This window comes from Diabrotica undecimpunctata, chromosome 1 (genome assembly GCF_040954645.1).
Source record: "Diabrotica undecimpunctata isolate CICGRU chromosome 1, icDiaUnde3, whole genome shotgun sequence".
NCBI lineage: Eukaryota > Metazoa > Arthropoda > Insecta > Coleoptera > Chrysomelidae > Diabrotica > Diabrotica undecimpunctata.
Genome location: NC_092803.1, coordinates 132,028,414 through 132,050,271, shown reverse-complemented (window position 1 = coordinate 132,050,271; position 21,858 = coordinate 132,028,414). Strand labels below are relative to the sequence as shown.

Below are 21,858 nucleotides of genomic sequence, written 5' to 3'. Positions count from 1 at the left end.
ATTGTATTCATTTTTGCGTTTTGTATTTTTCTAATAAATCAATTTTCGACGTTGCGTTAATTACTTTAATTGCATTAATTACTTTAGTTCTATGTTTAGTTGTAATATTGATGACTTTAGTTGTATCTTATTAGTTATTCTTTATTAAATTGTGTTAATTTTGCGTTTTGTATTTTTCTAATAAATCAATAATTTTCGACGTGTTTTATTTTTTAATCTTCCTTAAGCTGTATTATGTTACAGTCAGTTAAAATATACAATGGTTTGGTGTTATAAAGTAACTAACAGTACAGGATCATAACAAAAAAAAAAATAAACAAATCAAGCAAGAAAAGTGACATAACTCAAAGACCCTACCTATATCTACCTGATAATGACGCAAATTCCAAAAAAGTAGACCTACATGTGCATACAATAATGCTATACAATATAACATAATCAACCAATATAACTGTTTTGAGCAAAAACCTTTTAAAATATGAGGATAAGTTTTATAGCAATCTTTAAGTTGATTTATCTCAACTTCAGTATTTTTGGTTTGTGTCACTTTTCTCGCAGGGGTGCGATATGCAATAAAGAGAATTCTATGCAAGGGTCGATAAGGCATGAAAAATGGATGGTCAACTGTATGTAGACTTCGTTGAATGAAAATGTGTTTTAATTCTCCCTTAACTACTGAATCTGGAAAGAACCTGGAGCTTCTCACTAACTTCAATAATGCTTTAGCTTCAGGATTATCCCCTGGCAGCCCAGGAGATATATTTTTTTAACATAACTCGAGTTTATAGGGGGAGAAAGAGAGAGAAGGCGAACCCTGAACTAAATATTTTTTGTATATTTAATTTTATTTCTATCACTCTTCCGCTTTATTATCTAATTAAATATATTTTGACGTGACAACGTCTTAAATTAGGTTGTGACTCGGAGTCATTTAAGAAAAAGTGTAACGCCCGCTCACGTCTGTTACAGTGAGTCGCCGAACGAGAGAGAGGCCCGCCGGACCGGCGAATGCCTTGCGTCTCTCTCCCACTCAAACATGATCGGTCCGCTGCGCGCGGCACTAGAGAATTAGGCGCGTTGAATCGCTAAAGTTGAAAATCGTTGAAAGTATCGTCAGCTGTGTCTGTAGTGAAAATGTGGAGTGCTTAGATTCGTCATTTACAACAACTACAACAATAAAGGTAAATAATTGTACACTAATATTTCATTATCGTAAACTATGATTGATTGATTAATTGTTAGATTGACACAAAAGTTGAGAAACTGAGTTTATAGGTTATGTCATACTATTGACAAATGTTGATAGTGTTAAGTAAATTATTAGTTTAAATCACTCTGCAATCAATCGTAATTCAGTCGATTGAGAAGAAACAGCGCGTATTGCTAGTCAAACATTTAAAATAACAAATTATAACTTCTAACCTGTCAAAACAGGGCGACCAAACAAACGAACTAAACCGACCAATCACCACGCGCGGAGTTAGAATTTGACTGTGTTTAGCAAGAATTTCAAATTCCAATTTTAGTAAATGTTTTAATTTTCAACTTTACCATTTACATTTACAAATTTTAATTAATTTCAAATTTATTTAGCAAAAATTTGAACCTTCGATCTGAATAAGTGTTTTGATTTTCAAATTGATTCTTTAAAATTAAAAATATTAAAATATATATAATCAGAAGTGAACGTCACAACATTATCTGTACTTATTATTATTTAATATGTAGGCAAATACATGTGACCATACTTGGTAGACACAATTGGAAATAGTAATTTTTTATAACTGAAAAAAATAAATATATAAAATACTGGTAGCAAACAATAACTTCAATGATCGATATCTCCGCAACTAATTGATATATCGAAAAAATGTTCAAATAAATTTTGTAGAAAATAATAAGATCAATAATATAATATAAAATAAATAATATATAAAATAATATATAAAATAATATATAAAAATATAATATATAAAATATAAATAATATATAAAATAATAATATAATAATAATATAATAATATATAATATATAAAATAATATATAAAAAATATAAAATAATATATAAAATAAATAGACAAAATCACTCAAATAGAAATTAGTTAAGTTTAAGTTTACATGTACAATGTTTTAGTAAACAAAATATATTTCTATAGTTAAAATTTGTGCAATTCTTATTTTCATTCAATTCCTTGTTCCTATTGTGCAATTTAATAATATTCATATCAATAAATATTCTACCGAGAAAAAGACGTTGTCACGTAAAATCTTCGCCCGTAAAACCGACTTTACAGGCAACCGATTTTTTTTTCTTTCATTTTTTATTCCCGTTTTTTATTTTATTCCGTTTCAATCCGGATCAAAATTTCTTATGAAAAATTACCATTTCTGTTTTAAAAATTTAACTATTACCTACTTATCTTTTGGTAAGTTTGACCTTTTATCGATAAAGATTTTAGTAATCTTAATTTTGCCGATGTGAGAAATGTGATTATCAAAAATAATTAATGTTTTTTTAATGAGAGAAATTTGCATGAAACTCATACATATGTACATAATCAATATATTTATATTATTTAGCGTAAGTTAATCTTCCACGTGGTACGTGGAGTGTTGTGTGTGACTTCATTCCTTATGTTATTATACAATATTATTTTTTGGCAAGTGTATGTAAGGTCTTTCTCCAAATTTTGTTTCGAGCTTTTATATTAACTTCCCTTCTTATTCTTCTTCTTCCTAAATCAGGCAAGACACTTCTAGTCTAGTGTTACCAGTTTTTTAACACTGTTGATATATCCTATATTAATAGAAGAAAATAGCTTCAGAACAATATCCTGTATAAAGTTCAACTTTTGTATTTGTTGATTGCTTAGTGAATGCCGAAGATCACATTTGCGGCGTTCAATCGAAAAATATATTTTGCTCCCTAAAAACTTAAAGTACCTAATCAACAAAATTAATTTCAAACACAACTATAGAAAAGTAGATATAATTATTTTTTAGAATGGAATTCACGAAAACATGTGGACAAGCTAATTCCAGATTAATGAGGACCCAACGAACAATAATTAATTGAGTTTATTATCACATTCTTCTCATTTCAGCAAACCTGACATTGTCTGCCGTTGATTCTTCCATTGCCATTTTCGTCTTTAGACAAATTTCGGAAGGATGTGTAATTCTTAGTTTTGGCATTGCCGGGATATCGAAGGTCCAAACAATTTTTCAATAACAGATAATTTGTAAGCATTAAATGTTTTTTATTATCAACATTTCCTTTCTAGTAAAGGTAATACTAAGGAATTAAAAGTAACATTTGGAATATGTAGATCTTTAGTTTTTTTTTTTATACCAAATAAGCGTCTTGTATTCAAAGGAAGAAAATGACATCATCTGATGACAGTGATCAACTCATACCATAAAGTTGTTATATCTAGTTATTGTAACAGGTTTTGCTTTTCTTGACCAAGCTGAGTTACATTTTGAATACGCGCATTGTATTCGCTTGACATGGGCTAATATTTCACGACAGTCATTTCATTTAACACATTGACCCTTACCAGAAAAGTAATCAATAAGATATAAGTGGCACAGGGAGCAAAGGAGAAGTCAATGATGAATATATCCCTCAAAGATAGAGTTTCAAATCAAATAGGAGAAAAACTGGTGTTGCGGACGCAGTTAAAAGAATTAAAACACTGAAATGGAACTGGACACGATACTTATCGTAATCGAGGACGTCCTTCAACAAGGTGTTCGGACGACATCAAGCGCATCCAGTACAACTGGATTCAGGGTGCTCAAGATCGGATACAATCAATGATGGAATTATTCGCGGGAGGGCTATGTTCAGCAGTGGCCTCAAAACGGCTAATAATGATGATTTCATTTAACCACAGACACTTTTACATATCACCGTTTGGAGTTTTTTCTTTATGACTGCTTCAGGATTTCCTTACAAGTTTTACATGTCCTGTCACGTTTTCCTAAGTAGCAACTCCTTATTTAGCTTTACACTATTGGTACTAAGGGATTCGCATAAGATATAATTTTTCGCATTGGGGTTCGTGGTTCTTGACTCGTAACTTTAAATTGTAAACTTCTTAAAATTAGTAAGAACCGATTACGACTCAACAGACTTAAACAGTAGATTAAACAGATGATTGATTCTTTTTCCAATATTCGTTTATTTTGTTAAATCTAATTGTCCCCACATGAAAGAGTAAACCGGAAAAATTTCTCATTTCCCCTACATTCAAATTAAATCATGCCGTAAATCTCGGTTTATCTCTTATGAGTACGAATAGATCGATTGCATGGTTGTTTGCATTCGTAAATAACGTATCAGAAATCATCATCTGTCGATATGAGATTAAAATAGCCTGATTATTCTGTGAAATTAATGTTTATAAGTAAATCTGTCGTTTTCGCAAAAGAAAGACTTTGACTTGGAATCTCGGTATAATTCCAACCGATATTTTGTGGACTATTCGCCAGGTTTTAGGAAGGTGGTTGTTAAGATTATGTTAGAACTTCAGAGGTTAAAGGACAGATTGGCATTTGTAGAAGTTGCGAAGAAGAATTATTATTTTTGGACTCACTGTCGTCACTTTCTGCCAAGTAATCTGGATCATCGTCGCTACTATTTCCGAAGGGGTCACATTGATATCTGATTCCGCCAATATAGATAGAAACACAGATTCTGTTATTTTACGGTGTCATATCTCGATTAAACTTTACCTTTTTTGAATCCATGACATCTGCAAGAAAAAATAACTAAAAAAATAATTAATTCTGTTGGTAATATATATCAAAATATTATTTTGTATCTACATATACCTGTTCATACTAACATACGTTTATAATGACTAGTTAATGGTAAAAACGATAAAGTTTGTCCTTTGCAATGTAACAATAAATGGACCTGGATGGTAAGAAAGGGTACCCGGAAGTTGGGTATTATTGTGGGTACCATAAAAATTAACTAAGTTTAATTACGTCAGTTAATTAAATGTTGTATTGGAACTATGAGGTAAATAAAGAGTTCCAAGTTCAAGTACGTTCACTTTGCAACCGACACTCAGGTGTTTTGAAAGACACAACGGCGAGCTTTGGGACGTGGGTCTACAGATCGCTTATTAGCGAAAATAATCCTACTAACTGAAAGAAACTGTACAAAAATGGAACAAATAAAAAGGAAAAAAGTGCGCTACTTTTTCTTTTCTTCGAGTGACAAAGAAAACTCAAAATCAAAATACATACATATATAGCAAAAAAACAAACAACCATACCTACCTTGTAAGTTCGTTCGTACAAACTTACAGTGACTTGTGGACTTGTCTTTTCCGGCGACAATTAAAGATGACCCATTCTGCACTAAATTAATCTTTACTTTTGATTTACCTCGTACTATTTCGTTGACTGCATACTGTCACTAACACTGCTGCCTAAAGATACAATTGATCTCCAAAGATACAAATGCTTTCCAATACTCAAACAAAACAATCGCCCATACTGCGAAAAGCCGGTACCGCTTCACCTAGCGGTCCGGTTTTGATTCCCAAGAACCTAATCAAAATGAATGAAATCGGAATAAATTCAAAAATTTGTCTCTGCGATCTAATTAACACATCAACGTAATTATTTCAGACGCAAAAATTCCCCCACGAACTAAGACATACTTTATTTACTTCGATTCTCATGCTGGTCTTTATTGATCCTAACATAAGAGGAAATTTGGGCTAAATAAAATAAACTTTTAAAATTTTTGTTTATTCTATTCTAAGAGACACTTAAAGTGTTTTATCCCTATTACAAAAAAGAAGTTTTTATACTTCCTTTTTATTTTAATAATTTATCTTTTCTTTGTTTTTTATTTTTTTTATTTCATTTAGTTTTTATTCATTTTATTTAGTATTCTATTTTTTTCTTTCAGAACTAAATAAACATGTGTGGAATTTGGGCAGTTTTTGGACTCACTTCTAACATACATTCCCATTGCGCTTCAACTTTTTGCCAAATTGGCCATAGAGGTCCAGATGCATGGAGAGTTGAGTATGACAGGAAGCTTAAGGTAAGTTTGCTTTAAATTAATTCAGAATCTCACTGTAAAATGATGATTTTTTTGACGCAAAAATAACTCTATATATATATATATATATATATATATATATATATATATATATGTATATATAAAGGTAGAAGGTATCGGCATAGCTCGCAACATAGAAAAAAATATATAATAAAATATGTGTATAAGATGGAAGGCAACCGTATATCGTATATACGTATTTCTGACTATTGGTCGTCTTCCGTACGGTGCAGCCAAATTAGAAAAGGAGCATATTAACTTGGGATAGGATCACTACAGGAACAATTCGACCAATTTGTGGCAATAATGTTAGAAGACTTTGAGGTTTCCATAGCAATAACTAACACATCCACGGAGGAAGCTAAGCGTCCTGAGAAAAGTTCCACGTACTCCATCGTACTCTGACCAACAACGAGTTCCCTGATGACAAAATTCATTCTCTTGCGAGTATACATTTTCCCCACTAGCGTGGCAAGTGGAAAGATTCTTATTTATTTCCTGCGTAAATGTCTAGGCGGAGCCGAGATCAAATGAAAGAGCAATTTGTTTATTATAAATTTACACCAAAATGCACATGCAGGATTTGAACATAATGAATATGTCGACTTATTAGCCAAAGAAAGCATTTTAACCGATACTGGTATTCTACATAAAGTAACGCTTTCTGACAGTATTGTTTCTTGCAAGTCAACATTGCTTCGAGAGTGGAGCTACCAGTGGAAGGAATACTCTTTTGTGAACCAAAATAGATACTCGACAATTCAGCCAGATATTCCCAAATTTCCTTGGTACAAGTCTTTTAGAGCTTCCAGGAGGCACATAACCTCGATTATTAGAATACTTTTCGGACCCGCATGTTATCCAAAACACTTATTTAAAATAAAGGTTTTGGATGATGACAAATGTGAGCATTGTGAAGAGGAAAGTGATTTAGATCATATATTTTTTGGTTGTTCTAAAAACAGAGTCTACTCATCCAAACTTATAAATGATTTATTAAAATATAAAATAGCAGCTTCTTGGAATATACTATATTTATTATCACTTGGCTCTGTAGATATTTACAACTCTTTAATTAAATTTTTAAAAGACAGCAAATTATCATTATAATTCTCTAAAAATTATTTAGTTAATCTTGTTACCTTTGTTTTAAACCATTTGTATAACTTCCTCCTCTCCGTGACCTAGTGTTGTTGTGTCTTATATAAATAAATGCCTTGATAGGTCCCTAGGCGAGAAGAGTGTGTCCCTGTTCTCCTAATATCGATGTAATCTATTATTTTGATAGGGCATTTAGGTAAATAATTATAATGATGACTGTCTTAGTCCTTTTGTGTCTGGCTGTATGACGATAAGTCTAAGCCAAAAAAAAAATACTCCAAAATGTTTAGATTATGAATCTCAGGAATGCAAAAAGATTAAGAATCTTTTTCGGTTATTATGACATACGGGGTGAAACGAAAATGCTACAACATAAATGGGCAACGCTTGAACCACATGCGATATGCAGGTGACATTGTACTCATTGCAAAAAATGAACTACAACAAAACAAAGATAATGACTAATACAGCACAAGACAAAGAGATTATAATAAGACTAAGAATAACAGAAAATCAAATCGCTGAAATAAAACGTCGAATAATGTTAACATTGGTTGCATTTGGAAAGCTGAGCTCCATATTGAAAACCATAAAATATCCACAATATTTTCGGACTAAAATATTTGACCAATGTATTCTACCAGTGCTAACATACGGAGCACAAACATGGACGCTGCAGAAAATGAACATGGAAGAAAATAGCTAAAACAGAAAAGCCATGGAAAGGTAGATGCTCCATATAAAACTAAAAGACTAGAAGACCAATGATTGGATAAGGAGCAGAACTTAACTAATAATGCTATACAAACAATCAGACAATAACTTAAACTAAAATGGAAATTTGCGGGCCACAACAGTAAACGACATGGTAGATGGAACGGACAAATCATTCACTAGAGACTATGGGAATACAAAAATGGAAGAGGGAGACCACACAGGGAGAATATGGCACATGCATTAGAGAACATGTAGGAACAACATGGGTGAACATAGCCCAGAAAAGAGGGAAATGAAAAAATGAAAAAAGAAAGGCGAGGCCTATGTCCAATACTGGACGAATAAAGGGCATTAGATAGATATATAGACAGATTGATATATAGATAGTCTACTTAGCATACATTTTGATATGTTTATTTTTGTCAATATATAACATCTTTTATATTATTATTCTAGAATTGCTGTATTGGCTTCCATCGTTTGGCCATTGTGGGTTGCAAATTTGGTATGCAGCCTATGAAGTTGCATCAATATCCTCATTCGATGTTGATTTGTAACGGAGAACTTTACAACTTTCAAAAGGTAAGTTATTTATTATATACAAACGATGTTTAGTATGTAACAAATATTATAAAAATACATTTAACAATAGAATAGCGGAAAAACTCAGGCCCTAGCGGGATTCATTTAGAATTCATTAAATTAATGTTTAATTAATATCTAGACGATTTGAAAATTAAACTATTAAAATTGACGAACTGGTAAATTTCCAAAATATTGATATATCGGTTCGGCTAGTGCAAAGCGTTTGTTCAATTTTCTGAGATTCGGCCTTCTATCTTCCACTTACTGTTCTATGAGCACAGTACAGTCCCAATCTAGGTTTTATATATAGTGGAACAGCCAAATGGAATAAATTTGATAATTAATAGGGGCGTATTTAAAAAAAAAAAAAAAACTCTCCGGCACATCAATTGGAATTTTTAGTTGCGCATTTTTTGGAATAAAATCTTTTTATACAGGATGTGTCACGTAATAGTGACCAATACCAACTTTCTTATTTCAAATAAAACACCTTATATATTATTAAATTTTTGGATTTCTCAAAATATTCTGAACATATCTTATGTACAATGTTCTATAACTATCTTTAACTGTTTCGGAAATATTAAGTGTTTTCAGATTCATTGCAAAACTAAAAAAAAGAAAATTATTAATAAAAATTTGCCACGACACACTCAAAAACCAATAAGTGATACTGTTTATTTATTGAAAATGTAAAAAAAAACATTAATGTGAATCTAGATATTCAAAATGCTCGCCGTGAATGACTTGGCAACATCCTAATTTTAAATAGAAATTTATTCCAACGTTACTGATCATCTCAGGCGTTTCCGATCTAAGCACAAGCGTTGTTGGTCTTCATAAGTCCAATATCACAATAAGAAGAGGTCTAATGGCTTCAGATCAGGAGATCGTGCTGGCCATTCCATTGATCCTCGCCTCCATATCCACCGAATTGGAAATATTGGTTTGGCACTGCCAAACATTGATTTGGTAATGTGTTGGTGTTCCATTTTGCTGGAAGCACTGGGGGAACTCGACTGTGTGGCAGCAGTCAGTCTATTTGTATTATATGTCGTATGAATTTTAGGCTCAGTTTTTCAGTGAGTAAAGTTAAATTTTAACCAATTTTTTAACCCTCTTACCGTTTTTCAGTGCTTTAAATCAGGCTAACACATTCTCGTTTTTTTTTGTGGCATGGACTTTCGTCATTCAGCCAGTCTCGAAAGGTTATAATATATTCCTTAAGAAAGTATATACACATAAGTACAGATTATTTCTCTCAGTCAAATGCACAGCGATATCACTAAAACGAAATAGACGAATAATTAATAGAAGAACACGTCGAAGGAAAATACAAGGACACTCGCCTCTCGTCTAGGGGTCCGTCAAGACATTTATTTTAACAGACAAACAATACTGGACCACGGATAAGGTATTGTTACATATAGGATAAACAAAGGGTACAAGTCTAACCCTACACACGCTCATGAAAGTTTTCATGAACAAGTACCAGATTTATAAAGCTATGCATGTGTCTGACAAAAACTCTATAATTAAATTATATATTGTTACAGAACCTATGGCTAACAAGGACTGTATATTATATGGAGCGTATGTATTGCATTTAGTTAATTTTATATACAGGAAGTTTGAATGCTGAATAAATTTAGGACATTTAAAGAAGATGTGATCGAGGTCACCTAGCTTACCGCAATGTTTGCAACTATCATCATCAATGACTTTTATTTTAAATTCCACATTAGCTCGGTTAGCTAACCACTTTTTTCTTATGTTGGCCGCAGTAATTGTGTTTGCGCATGTACAATTGGCTAAATTTTGAATGTCATATAAAACTTGCTTGTTTAAATAACATTCTAATTGATGGCATTCGTGTTCTTCTTTTGCCCGATATATCATTTATAATGCAGTCAACCGGTGTTTCTTCATTTGTCTTTGACGGACCACTACCTGTAGTACAGTACTGGACAGTATTTTTTATCCCTTGCCATGGTTACGTACTGGAGTTTTTTTAATTTTTCCACTTCTTCAGAATTTTTGCTGAGCGTGGCATACAAGCAGTAGATTTTGCGTTAAATTTATTGGCAAGCTCTTCTCATTCACAGGACTTTTGCTTATTGCTTATCACTCCTGTTTCTTTATATTCTGATACACTCCTGTTTCTTTATATTCTAATATTTTTCTGAGTTCATTCACCAAAAGCTGAAGTGGAAAAAGCCATACACCAAGCCAAAAACAACAAAGCCAGTGGACCAGATCAAATATACAGCGAATGGCTAAAATTACTCTCAAATGACAATATAAAAGAACTCACTGTACTTTTCAATCAAATATATGATACCAGTGAAATTCCATCGGACTGGTTAAAATCGATCTTTATTCCTCTACCTAAGAAACCAAACGTTAAGAAATGTAGCGATTGTAGACTCATTAGTTTAATGAGCCATGCCGTTAAAATACTGTTGCATATTCTTCTAAATCGAATTAACAACAAGTGCGAAGAAATAATTAGTCAAGAGCAGTTCGGGTTCCGGAGATGTCTTGGAACTAGAGAAGCACTATTTTCTATGCAAACACTCCTTCAACGATGTTGGGAGGTAAGAAAACTCGTATATATGTGCTTCATTGATTTTGAAAAGGCATTTGATAGCGTCAGCATACCAGACTAATTACCGCCTTGCAGAGCATCCAACTAGATGAGAAAGACATCAAACTTATTGCCAAACTTTACTGGAACCAAACAGCCATTATTAATACCAACAACAGAGAATCAAAGCCGATCAGTATTGAACGAGGCGTAAGACAGGGCTGTGTACTGTCTCCCACCCTCTTTAACGTGTATTCTGAGAATCTATTTAGGGAAGCTTTAAAAGATCAAAAAGGAATTATCATAGGAGGAGAAATAATTAACAATATACGGTACGCCGACGATACTGTGATTCTAGCTGAAAACATGGTGACCAGTAAAGTGGATATCGGCGCAACCCAACTGATATTAAACCAACAACCGCTGCAGAGAGTTCAGAGATTCAAATACCTTGGATGTTAGATTTACCAAAATCAGGATCAATCCTTCGAAATTCGATGTAGAATTGAACAGGCAAGAAACTCATTTCAAAAATTCAAGCCTCTATTATCCAATAACTCATTAAATTTGGAAATCCGTGAAAAGTTTTCAAGATGTTACGTGTGGTCTGTACTTTTGTATGGATGTGAAACTTGGACTTTAAACGCCGATATCATGAATAAAATCGAGGCGTTTGAGATGTGGTTGTATCGAAGGATACTAAAAATTCCATGGACTAGCAGAACCAGAAACGATTCGAAGAATGGGACATCAACGAACTCTATTAAATATTATTAAGAGGCGTAAACTAGAATATCTTGGACATATAATCAGAGGACCAAGATATGAGTTCTTTCGGCTAATTCTCAACGGTAAAATCGTAGGAAAGAAATGATAGGACGGAAGAAACTCTCTTGGTTGAGGAATTTGCGGCAGTGGACAGGTTTGACAGCGGACCAATTGCTACACGTAGCGCAAGACCGAGATCAGTATAACAATATGCCGGTAGGCGTGGTAGTCGCCGACGTTCCGTAGGGATATGGCACTCTAAGAAGAAGATTCACCAATTACACCAATAAAGTAATTTCACTTTCAGTAAAGTTTTTGGACCGCATGCCAACGTTCCTTTGTCCGTTCATACTGAATGTAAAATGCACGTAATTAAAAAATCAACTTATTTAATTATGAAATCAATCTAAAAAATATAATAATGTAAAAATGCATGTTACAGTTATAATGTATATAAGAGGTATAAAACAAAATAACCTAACCTCTTTTCTATCGGGCAACATTTTGAATAATACATTAACTGTACCTATGCCGCCTATGCGCAAGCGTAATCACAAAATTCGTAGTTAATCCATTTAACGAGTATTTGTAAAAATCTTGGTAAAATTAAACGGATTTAAGCGCTAACCTAGTACTGAAAAACTGATGTAGTATAAATATTTCGGTAATCGAAAATTAAATACGTTAACACAGACCTGAAAATAAATTTAAAAAAAATGATCCTTCTTCTTCATGTGCCAGCTCCTCTAAGAAGGTTGGCAACCATCATGGCAATTCGCACTTTCGATACCGCTGCTCTAAAGAGGTCAGCAGAAGTGCAGTTAAACCAAGCTCTCAAATTGTTTAACCAGGAGATTCGTATTCTTCCGCGACTCCTTCTACCCTGTATTCTTCCTTGCATTATTAATTGCAACAAGTTATAACGCTCGCCCCTCATGACATGTCCCAGATGTTGCAGTTTTCTGACTTTAATTGTATTTAAAACGATTTAAAATGATCCTAAAAACGTTTTTTTCAGTCTTCTTGGTGAATACTGAATCTTTTATCGATTCAGTATTGACTCGGGACGAAATGTGGATTGTTGAGTATACTCCTAAAGTGATAGTATCTGTAGTGTTGGATTGTATATCAGCCATAAATGGCAAAGTTCAGTTTTTAGAGAATAAATCATGGTAACCGTGTTTGGTTCCAGAAAATATCGAACACAAAATTAGGATCTATTTACTATTTGATAGACATTTAAAGATAGTCACCAAAACGTGTATGCAACACACATGCAATGCAGAATATAAGCGAAGGGATAAAAAAGATAAGTAGTGCTTTTGCGAATAGAAGTCGGTGGTTATTATGTGGTGGTGAAATATTTGATCGGATATGTATAATTTGTTTTAAATTCATTCTTTATTCAATTTACAGCTAGGAGAACAATACGACTTCGATTATGAAACCAGATGTGACGTAGAATGCATTTTCCACTTGTACGAAAAGTTCGGCATTGAAGAATGCGTTAAGAATCTAGACGGTGTCTTTGCCTTTTGTCTCATCGATGTTCCCAGAAGGAAAGTTTTGTTAGGAAGAGATCCTTATGGTGTGAGACCACTTTTCAAAGTGATAAGTAGTAGCGGTGTCCTCGGAATCTGTTCAGAAGCCAAAGGTAATTTACGTTGGTCTTAAATTTTAGCGATTTAGTCAGCTTTTTTAAATAAATTTTCTTAACTAAAATTAAGTCTATAATCATAACATTACTATCTATAGAAAGCCAATAGATCAAGTAGCATGCAAATAGAGAGATTGTCGATTGTACACACTGATACTCAAAAATTTTTGATCCAGAGGAAGCTATAGAAAACTTGGGTGTCGCCGATACCCGGAGTTAAGCCGTTCTTAGCTTTCACACGGTTGTGCTCACTTCATAGAAGTACTGAGCATAAAGAGGAGGCCCTCTTTCACGACTGTCGGAGTTGGAAGATTCATTCAAATAGGTTCTTGAGCTGTTGAATAAAAGAAATCTTAGAAAGGAAACTATTAGTACGCAAAATATAGAAAGAACAATACGAGAACAGTGCTAAAAAACCGCAAATTAAAAGCAGCTGCAAATTAGAAATTGATCAAGTATAATAGCCTCGTTCAAGTTTTTCTATTTACTGAATTTCTACTAGAGTTCATCCTTCAGTAAAAAATCTTATGGGGATCATCCAAAACTGGTTGTGGTTTGCAAACGAATTTGTCACCACATTATTAAATATCTTAGCTTAAAAACAAGGTTCATTGATATATTGCAAATCAATTCTTCATTTAATACATCATATAGGAATTTATTTTGTTTCTTTGGTGGGCTTTTCTTATCGTAAAGAACTTTGTGTATATTTCAGCTGTTCATTCTATTATTTTTTTCAATAAAATGTATAAATTTATTATTTATCAATCAATAAATAAATGATAATAATTTAATCATTTTTGTTTTAGGTTTGGTCGGTATTGAGAAAGATCTGAACGGAGAATCGAAGAAAATAGAGCCGTTCCCTCCTGGAACTTTTGAAGAATACGATTTACTAGAAAACGGTAAAGTAAAGCTAGTCAGAAGCCAGAGGTACTTTTTGCCTGGAGATAGACCATCGTTTAAACCTTTTTTGCCGTATGAAGGTAATTGATTTAAATATTGCTAATACATTCTTCTTCAAGTGACATCCGAAGTGACTTTCTTTTAAAAACCACTTGCTGGGAATAGCGTTATTTTTTTATTGACGGCAAAACATGAAATCTGCATTTGATACAGTTGCAACAATCATTTTGTCAGGCATTTAACATTTGTAATTATTTGATAAATCCATTAATCCACTCTCTAATCCAAATATAAATTTAAAGTCACGTTCGATATGTTTATCGGATATTTTATATCCGACCATAAATTAAATACATAAAAACCTAATCCATAATCGAGATAGTGTGTACAATTAATAAAAGTCAATAAAGGTAAGGCAATTATTAAGCAATTACGGCAAAACCATTAGTTTTTGAAGTTATACATACTTCTATACGCGTGTTCGACGTTGGAAGTTTGTACGGGAGTGAATCGGCAAAATCATTACATATGTAAGATATAGGTAAGAGAGAGACAGAAGATATATTTTCTCTTTCTCGAGAATAAAAATGTTCGTTTTGTAAATATACTTAATATTCATTAATATTACCATTATTTTTCCATTCTGTTCAGATTTGTATTGAGCCTCGTTAGGCATTTTAAATTATAAATTAAAACTTATAAATATCTCAAGAAAGTTTAAGTGTGTACTTATATAATACACAACAAACAACAATTAAATTTTGTATCTGTCAATGTCAGACAAATTGACAGTTGTATCACGAAACAATATTTTTATTTTATTAATATTATTATCATGGTAAATTAAACATATGCCTAAGTAAGTTATGTATATTGTCATTTTTAAATACTTATGAATATTGCATTTTAATTTGTATTGTATTATTATATTGAATTATGTTGCAGTGTATTGTATTTTTATATTAATAACAAAATAAACAATGAATTTTACTGCGGAGTATGTGTAAAAAATTTTTTTGCATTCAACTCCTTCCATACATATATGAAAATAAAAATATATATTTTCGTCAAAATATTGATTCAATCCTTCATTTACTATACTCCTATTACAGGTCAAATGTTGTTTATATACAGCAAACAATGCACCATATACATATATACCTAATTCTGTTTCTCTTTCTGCTCTCTCTTACCTATATCATTACATATAGACTCCCATATAAATTTGTAACGGCGAACGCGTGTATAGAAGTATAACTTCTACCGGCAGTCCCGCTGGACTGCCACACCCGTTTTTTCTGTTTTTTTTTCATTATATTTTAACCACTAAAATTCCATATATTCTACAACCATTTACCGTTATGATAGCACGGAATTTAGTAGCTTTTCTACATACCATTTAGAAAAAAGTAATCCTTTATTCCATAGAAATAGAAAGCAATAATATACAATTTATCGTAATAAATTCCTTTCTTGTTATCAATTTACTGATCTCTGTTCTTATACTTTTACTAGTAATTCTGCTCAAGAAGGTTCAATCAATAGCAATCTGCAATCACTCGTTAAATTTTTAAAACAATAAACTTCTTTCATGTAAACCAAGTAAATATAAAGTATGATCTGATACTCTTCTGATCATTTTTTTACTATATCCTGTATATATATATATATATATATATATATATATATATATATATATATATATATATATATATTGTAACTTAGGGAGCCTTGTAACTGACTACCTACATAAGAGGGTTGGAAATCTTTGGATTCCAAGCCTTATTTCAAAGGACTTGTGAATGGATGTATCTCCATAGGTTTGGTTCTTCAGTGACCGTTGAAGGATAAGGATTCTTAATATGAGCAAATATAGCTCCACAGAAATAAAATCACTTTTGAGTTTATCGATTTATAATTAAATCTTTTTAGAGTAGAGAGGCCCAACACGGCCCTAGCTTACTATACAATATCAAAAATTCTTTCTTTATAACATGTAAAAGAAAACCGGTATGAGAAAATGCCTGATTTCGGCGGAGAGAAATATTTAATACGTGAATTGAGAGTGTTTAAAAATTCAATGCCTCGATGGCAATGTGCGAGCTTGAACTGAACTGATAAATCACTGCTTGATGCGTGAAGATTACTCCTATTTTATTTAGATGTGAAAAAATATTTAAGAGGGTTAGACGACGCCAGTCATTCGGGGTCGCGAACAAACTTGATGAAGTGACTATTTTACTTATTCTACACTAAGAAAAGTCTAAAGAATTACATTTTTATTTTATACTTTAAAACAATATGTTCATTTCTGGAACAGTAACATTTTTTTAATAGTTAATATATTAAATTATTTCTAATCCCTTTACATCCGTTGCTGATACGCCCATGGTTATCTGGGCGAATTTACGTTCATCCATGTCTTCACCTGTAGTTAATAGTAACTACTGATTTTTGCATTCAATTTAAAGAACATTCAATAATTCTAATAAATAATAATTACTAACATTTAATTCTCCGTTAATCCTTAAACAACAGTGCGAACAGATAATTCTTAACCAGTGAGAAAATGCCTGATTTCGGCGGAGAGAAATATTTAATACGTGAATTGAGAGTGTTTAAAAATTCAATGCCTCGATGGCAATGTGCGAGCTTGAACTGAACTGATAAATCACTGCTTGATGCGTGAAGATTACTCCTATTTTATTTAGATGTGAAAAAATATTTAAGAGGGTTAGACGACGCCAGTCATTCGGGGTCGCGAACAAACTTGATGAAGTGACTATTTTACTTATTCTACACTAAGAAAAGTCTAAAGAATTACATTTTTATTTTATACTTTAAAACAATATGTTCATTTCTGGAACAGTAACATTTTTTTAATAGTTAATATATTAAATTATTTCTAATCCCTTTACATCCGTTGCTGATACGCCCATGGTTATCTGGGCGAATTTACGTTCATCCATGTCTTCACCTGTAGTTAATAGTAACTACTGATTTTTGCATTCAATTTAAAGAACATTCAATAATTCTAATAAATAATAATTACTAACATTTAATTCTCCGTTAATCCTTAAACAACAGTGCGAACAGATAATTCTTAACCAGTGCGGGTTGGTTAAATTTTTATTTCTGTAATCTTGTCGTATTCTTTAAATTTAACTTTAATTAACTTTGTGTTATTTGTTATTCATTTTATATTTACTATATCCAGTATCTCGAGATAAATATGCCCATTAAACAGCAAAGAAAGACTTTCTTTAATCAACCTTAGTTGAATATTTTTATATAGCATCAGATTCTCTTCGCTGATAATTTAATTTGTGTATGATTCCATTATACTGTATTTGTAAATGTATTTATCAATTATAATACTGTTTATTTTTTATATGTATACCACCATTTAATAATTGATGGTGTATTTTTATTACTTGAGTGTACATTCAGCCGCCTACATCATTGTGTTGTTGAATATATTGTTTTTGTTTTATGTATGAATTTTATTTGTCGACTCCTAACAAGTTTCCTGATAACATAATAACTTTTTGCTTTGAATATTTGCTTTTTACCTTCAATTATTACTATACCTTTGACCAGGAGAAAGATCAGGCTGATTAATTTTCGTAGGTAAGTAGGTGGACGGAATCCACCTAATATGCATATTTATTATTGGTTTATATAGTGTGTTGACCAAATTTATTTAATAATTAACTGTTGGTATCATTCCTTGGATTTGGTCTCAGAACCAAAATATTTTTCCTTATCTTTTTTCTTTTCTAAGGTTTCTTAATTTTCTCCTTAAACACCAAAAAATTAAGTGGCGCCCTGTTCCTATCTTATCTTATCTTTGATAATTTTACTACATGTCTCATGTCGTTTTATTTGATGAGTCATATGCTGGGATTCGGCTAGCTGTTTATTTTGTACTCAGCCAGAGGCCTTCTTCAGGTCAATAAAGCAAATTTTACCTTATAGTATGTCTATTGTATATCGCTATACGTTCATAAATAACGAAATGCTGTGTAACGCCCTTTTGGTAGTCGCTTTGTTTGTTTTTTTTATCTTAATGAATTCGTTATATGCTCCCCCTTCATTTGCTATAGGATTCGGTCTTTGTCCCCCATGTTAGGATTCGGTCAGTTGTTTATTTTGTACTCTTTGTGTCTTAAAGTAAATATATTTTTATTCATGGTGTCCTATGATATCTCCTATGTCGCTATATGTTCATTAATATTGAAGATACTGTGTACTGCCCTTTTGGTAGCTGTCTTATTTGTTTTTTTTTATCTTAATATATTCGTTATTTCCTCACCTTTCATTTAACACATCACACGCTCCAATCGGACCAATAACAACGGAGATATGATATAATACCCTTTTGGCATTGCCGCCATGTGTGTTTTTTCTGTCTTAACATATTCACTACCCCTTCTCTTTTCCAATGATGTATCGTACGACACGATCCGACGATCTATTCTACACTCACCATAAAACACTAAAATAGTAATTTACGTAACAAGTTTCAAGTGATATTTTACGAGACGAGTAGGAAGTTTCCAGGGCGAGCCGTAGGCAAGTCCTGGAATTATTATATATTACGTACAATATTTTTTCTGCAGCCGTTTTGATTGTTAAAGAATATAATGGATAAACTTTCCTTATGAACTTTTATTAAATACTTTAAAGTTACTCTCGTGAATTCAACATTAGAAAAATCTACATATGAATATTAATAACACAATTATAGCAATTATTTACATTGATATTGTTAGGCATATTAGCAGAAGTGGCAGTATTGAAATTAGTGTTAGACGTGTCAGTACTTTTACTATTTTTTGAGATATTAACTTGGTTGCGGCCATTTCAATCTGTGAAGCTATGTGAATTTTATTTCTTAAAGAATATTTTACGTATCCCTCTGCTACATTAGTTGATTTCCATCCTCCGTGTCTTTTCAAGTTGGTTATAGTACCACCACTACCAGCCAGTAAAGTGGCTGAGCTACTTCGTAGACAGTACCCGGTGTATTCTTTGGGATGCGGTAATTTAAGAAATTCAGAAATAGTTTAGGCGATTTTTCCAAAAGTGTGAATACCAATAGGTTGTATAGTACACCTTCCATTTTTGTAATATACAAATAATCTACGATGCGGTGTGTTTGCTTGGCGCAATGACAAATATTTTCTGTATAAAGAAATGTTATTTTCTCCAATAACCACAAAGGTTCTTTCCATGTTCGTTTTAGAATTAGGAATTTTAATCACGAACATGGTTATCTTATCTTCTATATCATCTAAATTCATTTTGCAAAGCTCCTCACGACGGCAAGCGCCTGCCAATCCAATTATTAATGCAACCTAAAATTTACAAAAAACAATAACAAAAAGAGAAATTAGATTTAATTATAAAATATAACCTTTGTCATTAAGTAGGTCTTTTATCTTCAGCTTCTGATAAAAATTTATCTATTTCTTCTTTATTCAATACTTTCGATTTTTTTGTTTTGTAGCCGATGGATTTTCTTTTAAGCAAACAAACAAACTTTTGGATAGCAGCTTATATCTATATTATTTTTACACACTTAAGCATCGAGTAATTGCTCCAAAGGCTTTATGGCTTCAAGGTATTAGATTTTTCCATTAGATATGCAAGAATGACTTCTTTATAGTAGGTACACTTTTATCATTTCTGAAATAAATCGTAGACCAATTTATACCTTTTTCTTGACTTTACCGGCCATAATTCATAAATAGCGGCTTTACCAGTTTCCCTAATCTCATCTGGAATCATTTCGGCTTCACTTTTACTGCTGATTTCCATTTCTTGAAATTGAAAAATGAAACACTGAGCTAAAACACGAATCTTAGTTGACAAGCGTTGTCATAATAAAATACAAAGTTGATGTTATTGTGAAAGCCGTTACCTAGCTACCCAAAATCGCCCCGAAAGTGAAAAAATTCGTCCCGAAAGTAGGGGGTTTCGGCATCTTAAATACCCTAGAATTTTAATACTTCCTCTGTTTCGTTAAAGGACTTCTTCTGTGTGGGATAAATCTTACGAAACTTTGGAAACAATATAATTAAAAGTCTATTGAGTGATTCTCATATTTTGGAAGAATCGTTAATTATTATCTTTTTTAAATTTTGAAATATATATGATATTCTCCATAAATTATTCTTTCGCGATTAAGAGAATGTATGCTAACTCTCTTTCTTCTAATTTTAATCAAAACAGAATCCAAAGCAATAATGTCGTCATCAGAAGACGTTATTTTGCTATAAGTAGACGGAACTGACAATTTTGAAGGATTCGCATTTACAGGTATTCATTGTTACCATTTAGGCTGGAGCGGAAATCTGCTTCCACTCTGATTGTACCCTTACCATGTTAATAGCCAACGTCCGCAGCGGACAGGACACTTGAAGAAGAAGAAAATATCTTACGTCAAGCTGCGATGTCCGAGTGGGTAACGAAATTGGCTTGACATCCATTGGGCTCTGCTCTCACATGTTCGAATCTTCTTCCCAGTGGATGATAAAGAAAATGACGAAAGACACATTTCTTCTGTAATTCCCTTTTTTTTTTAATCTAGTATATAACTAGTCATTTTATGTATCATTTATCTCATTGTATGTATACTTCAGGGAATGATTAGCTAATACTTTATTTAATTGTAGTTAATTATCTTAGTTGAGATCTTTCTCTATATCTTTTCAGACCTAATCCCCAACGACCATCAAGCCAACATTAGGAAATTATTGCAAATGTCTGTGAAAAAACGGTTGATGGCAGAAAGAAAGATCGGATGTATGTTATCTGGTGGACTGGATTCTTCATTAATAGCAGCACTACTGACAAAAGAAGCAAAAGCTGCCAACGTTCCATATAAAATTCAGGTAAATTTATATTATTTCAGTTAAAAATTTCGGTTTTCTCATAAAAATTCACTGAAAATCCACAAATATTTTAAAAATTTGATCCGCTTAAGATACATTTATTTACGCTGTCTAAGCAGTGGCGGATCCAAGGGGGGGACAGGGGGTCATGATCACCCCCAAAACAAATTTACATATCAATCAAATAATCCTAAAAAAAAAAATAATTTAAAACCCACAACCCTATAAGCAGGAAATCAAGAGTTGAAATGATTCAAACTCATTTATTGTAGGGGTAAGTGTAGACTTATACGGAAGCCTTTTTAAATTGCTCTTTAAAAAAATCAACAATTTTGAATACACGGTTACGCGATTTTCAAATTTTGACAATTTGTCATTTGAGTGCCAGAGAATCGTTCGATTATCGATGAGATAAAATTACCGCCCACACATTATTGCTTATTCAATGTACATTCATGACGTGACTTTTCGCACGATATCAGCACATTTTTATTTTTTATTAGGTATTTCTTATCTTCAGTTTGTCTACGAATTGGTTGTTTGTAATT

At 32.3% G+C, this 21,858-nt stretch overlaps 1 protein-coding gene across 1 annotated transcript in view; it reads left to right on the top strand.

Annotated features, from left to right (window-relative positions):
• Positions 1-21,858, top strand: part of AsnS (asparagine synthetase) — a 37,180-nt gene that overhangs the window by 5,910 nt on the left and 9,412 nt on the right. Inside the window, exons 2-6 of the mRNA XM_072519728.1 lie at positions 5,935-6,072; positions 8,365-8,490; positions 13,265-13,502; positions 14,315-14,491; positions 21,132-21,310. Of these exons, the coding sequence (XP_072375829.1) occupies positions 5,947-6,072; positions 8,365-8,490; positions 13,265-13,502; positions 14,315-14,491; positions 21,132-21,310 (846 nt within the window). The 5' untranslated portion in view covers positions 5,935-5,946. The remainder of the gene's footprint in view (positions 1-5,934; positions 6,073-8,364; positions 8,491-13,264; positions 13,503-14,314; positions 14,492-21,131; positions 21,311-21,858) is intronic.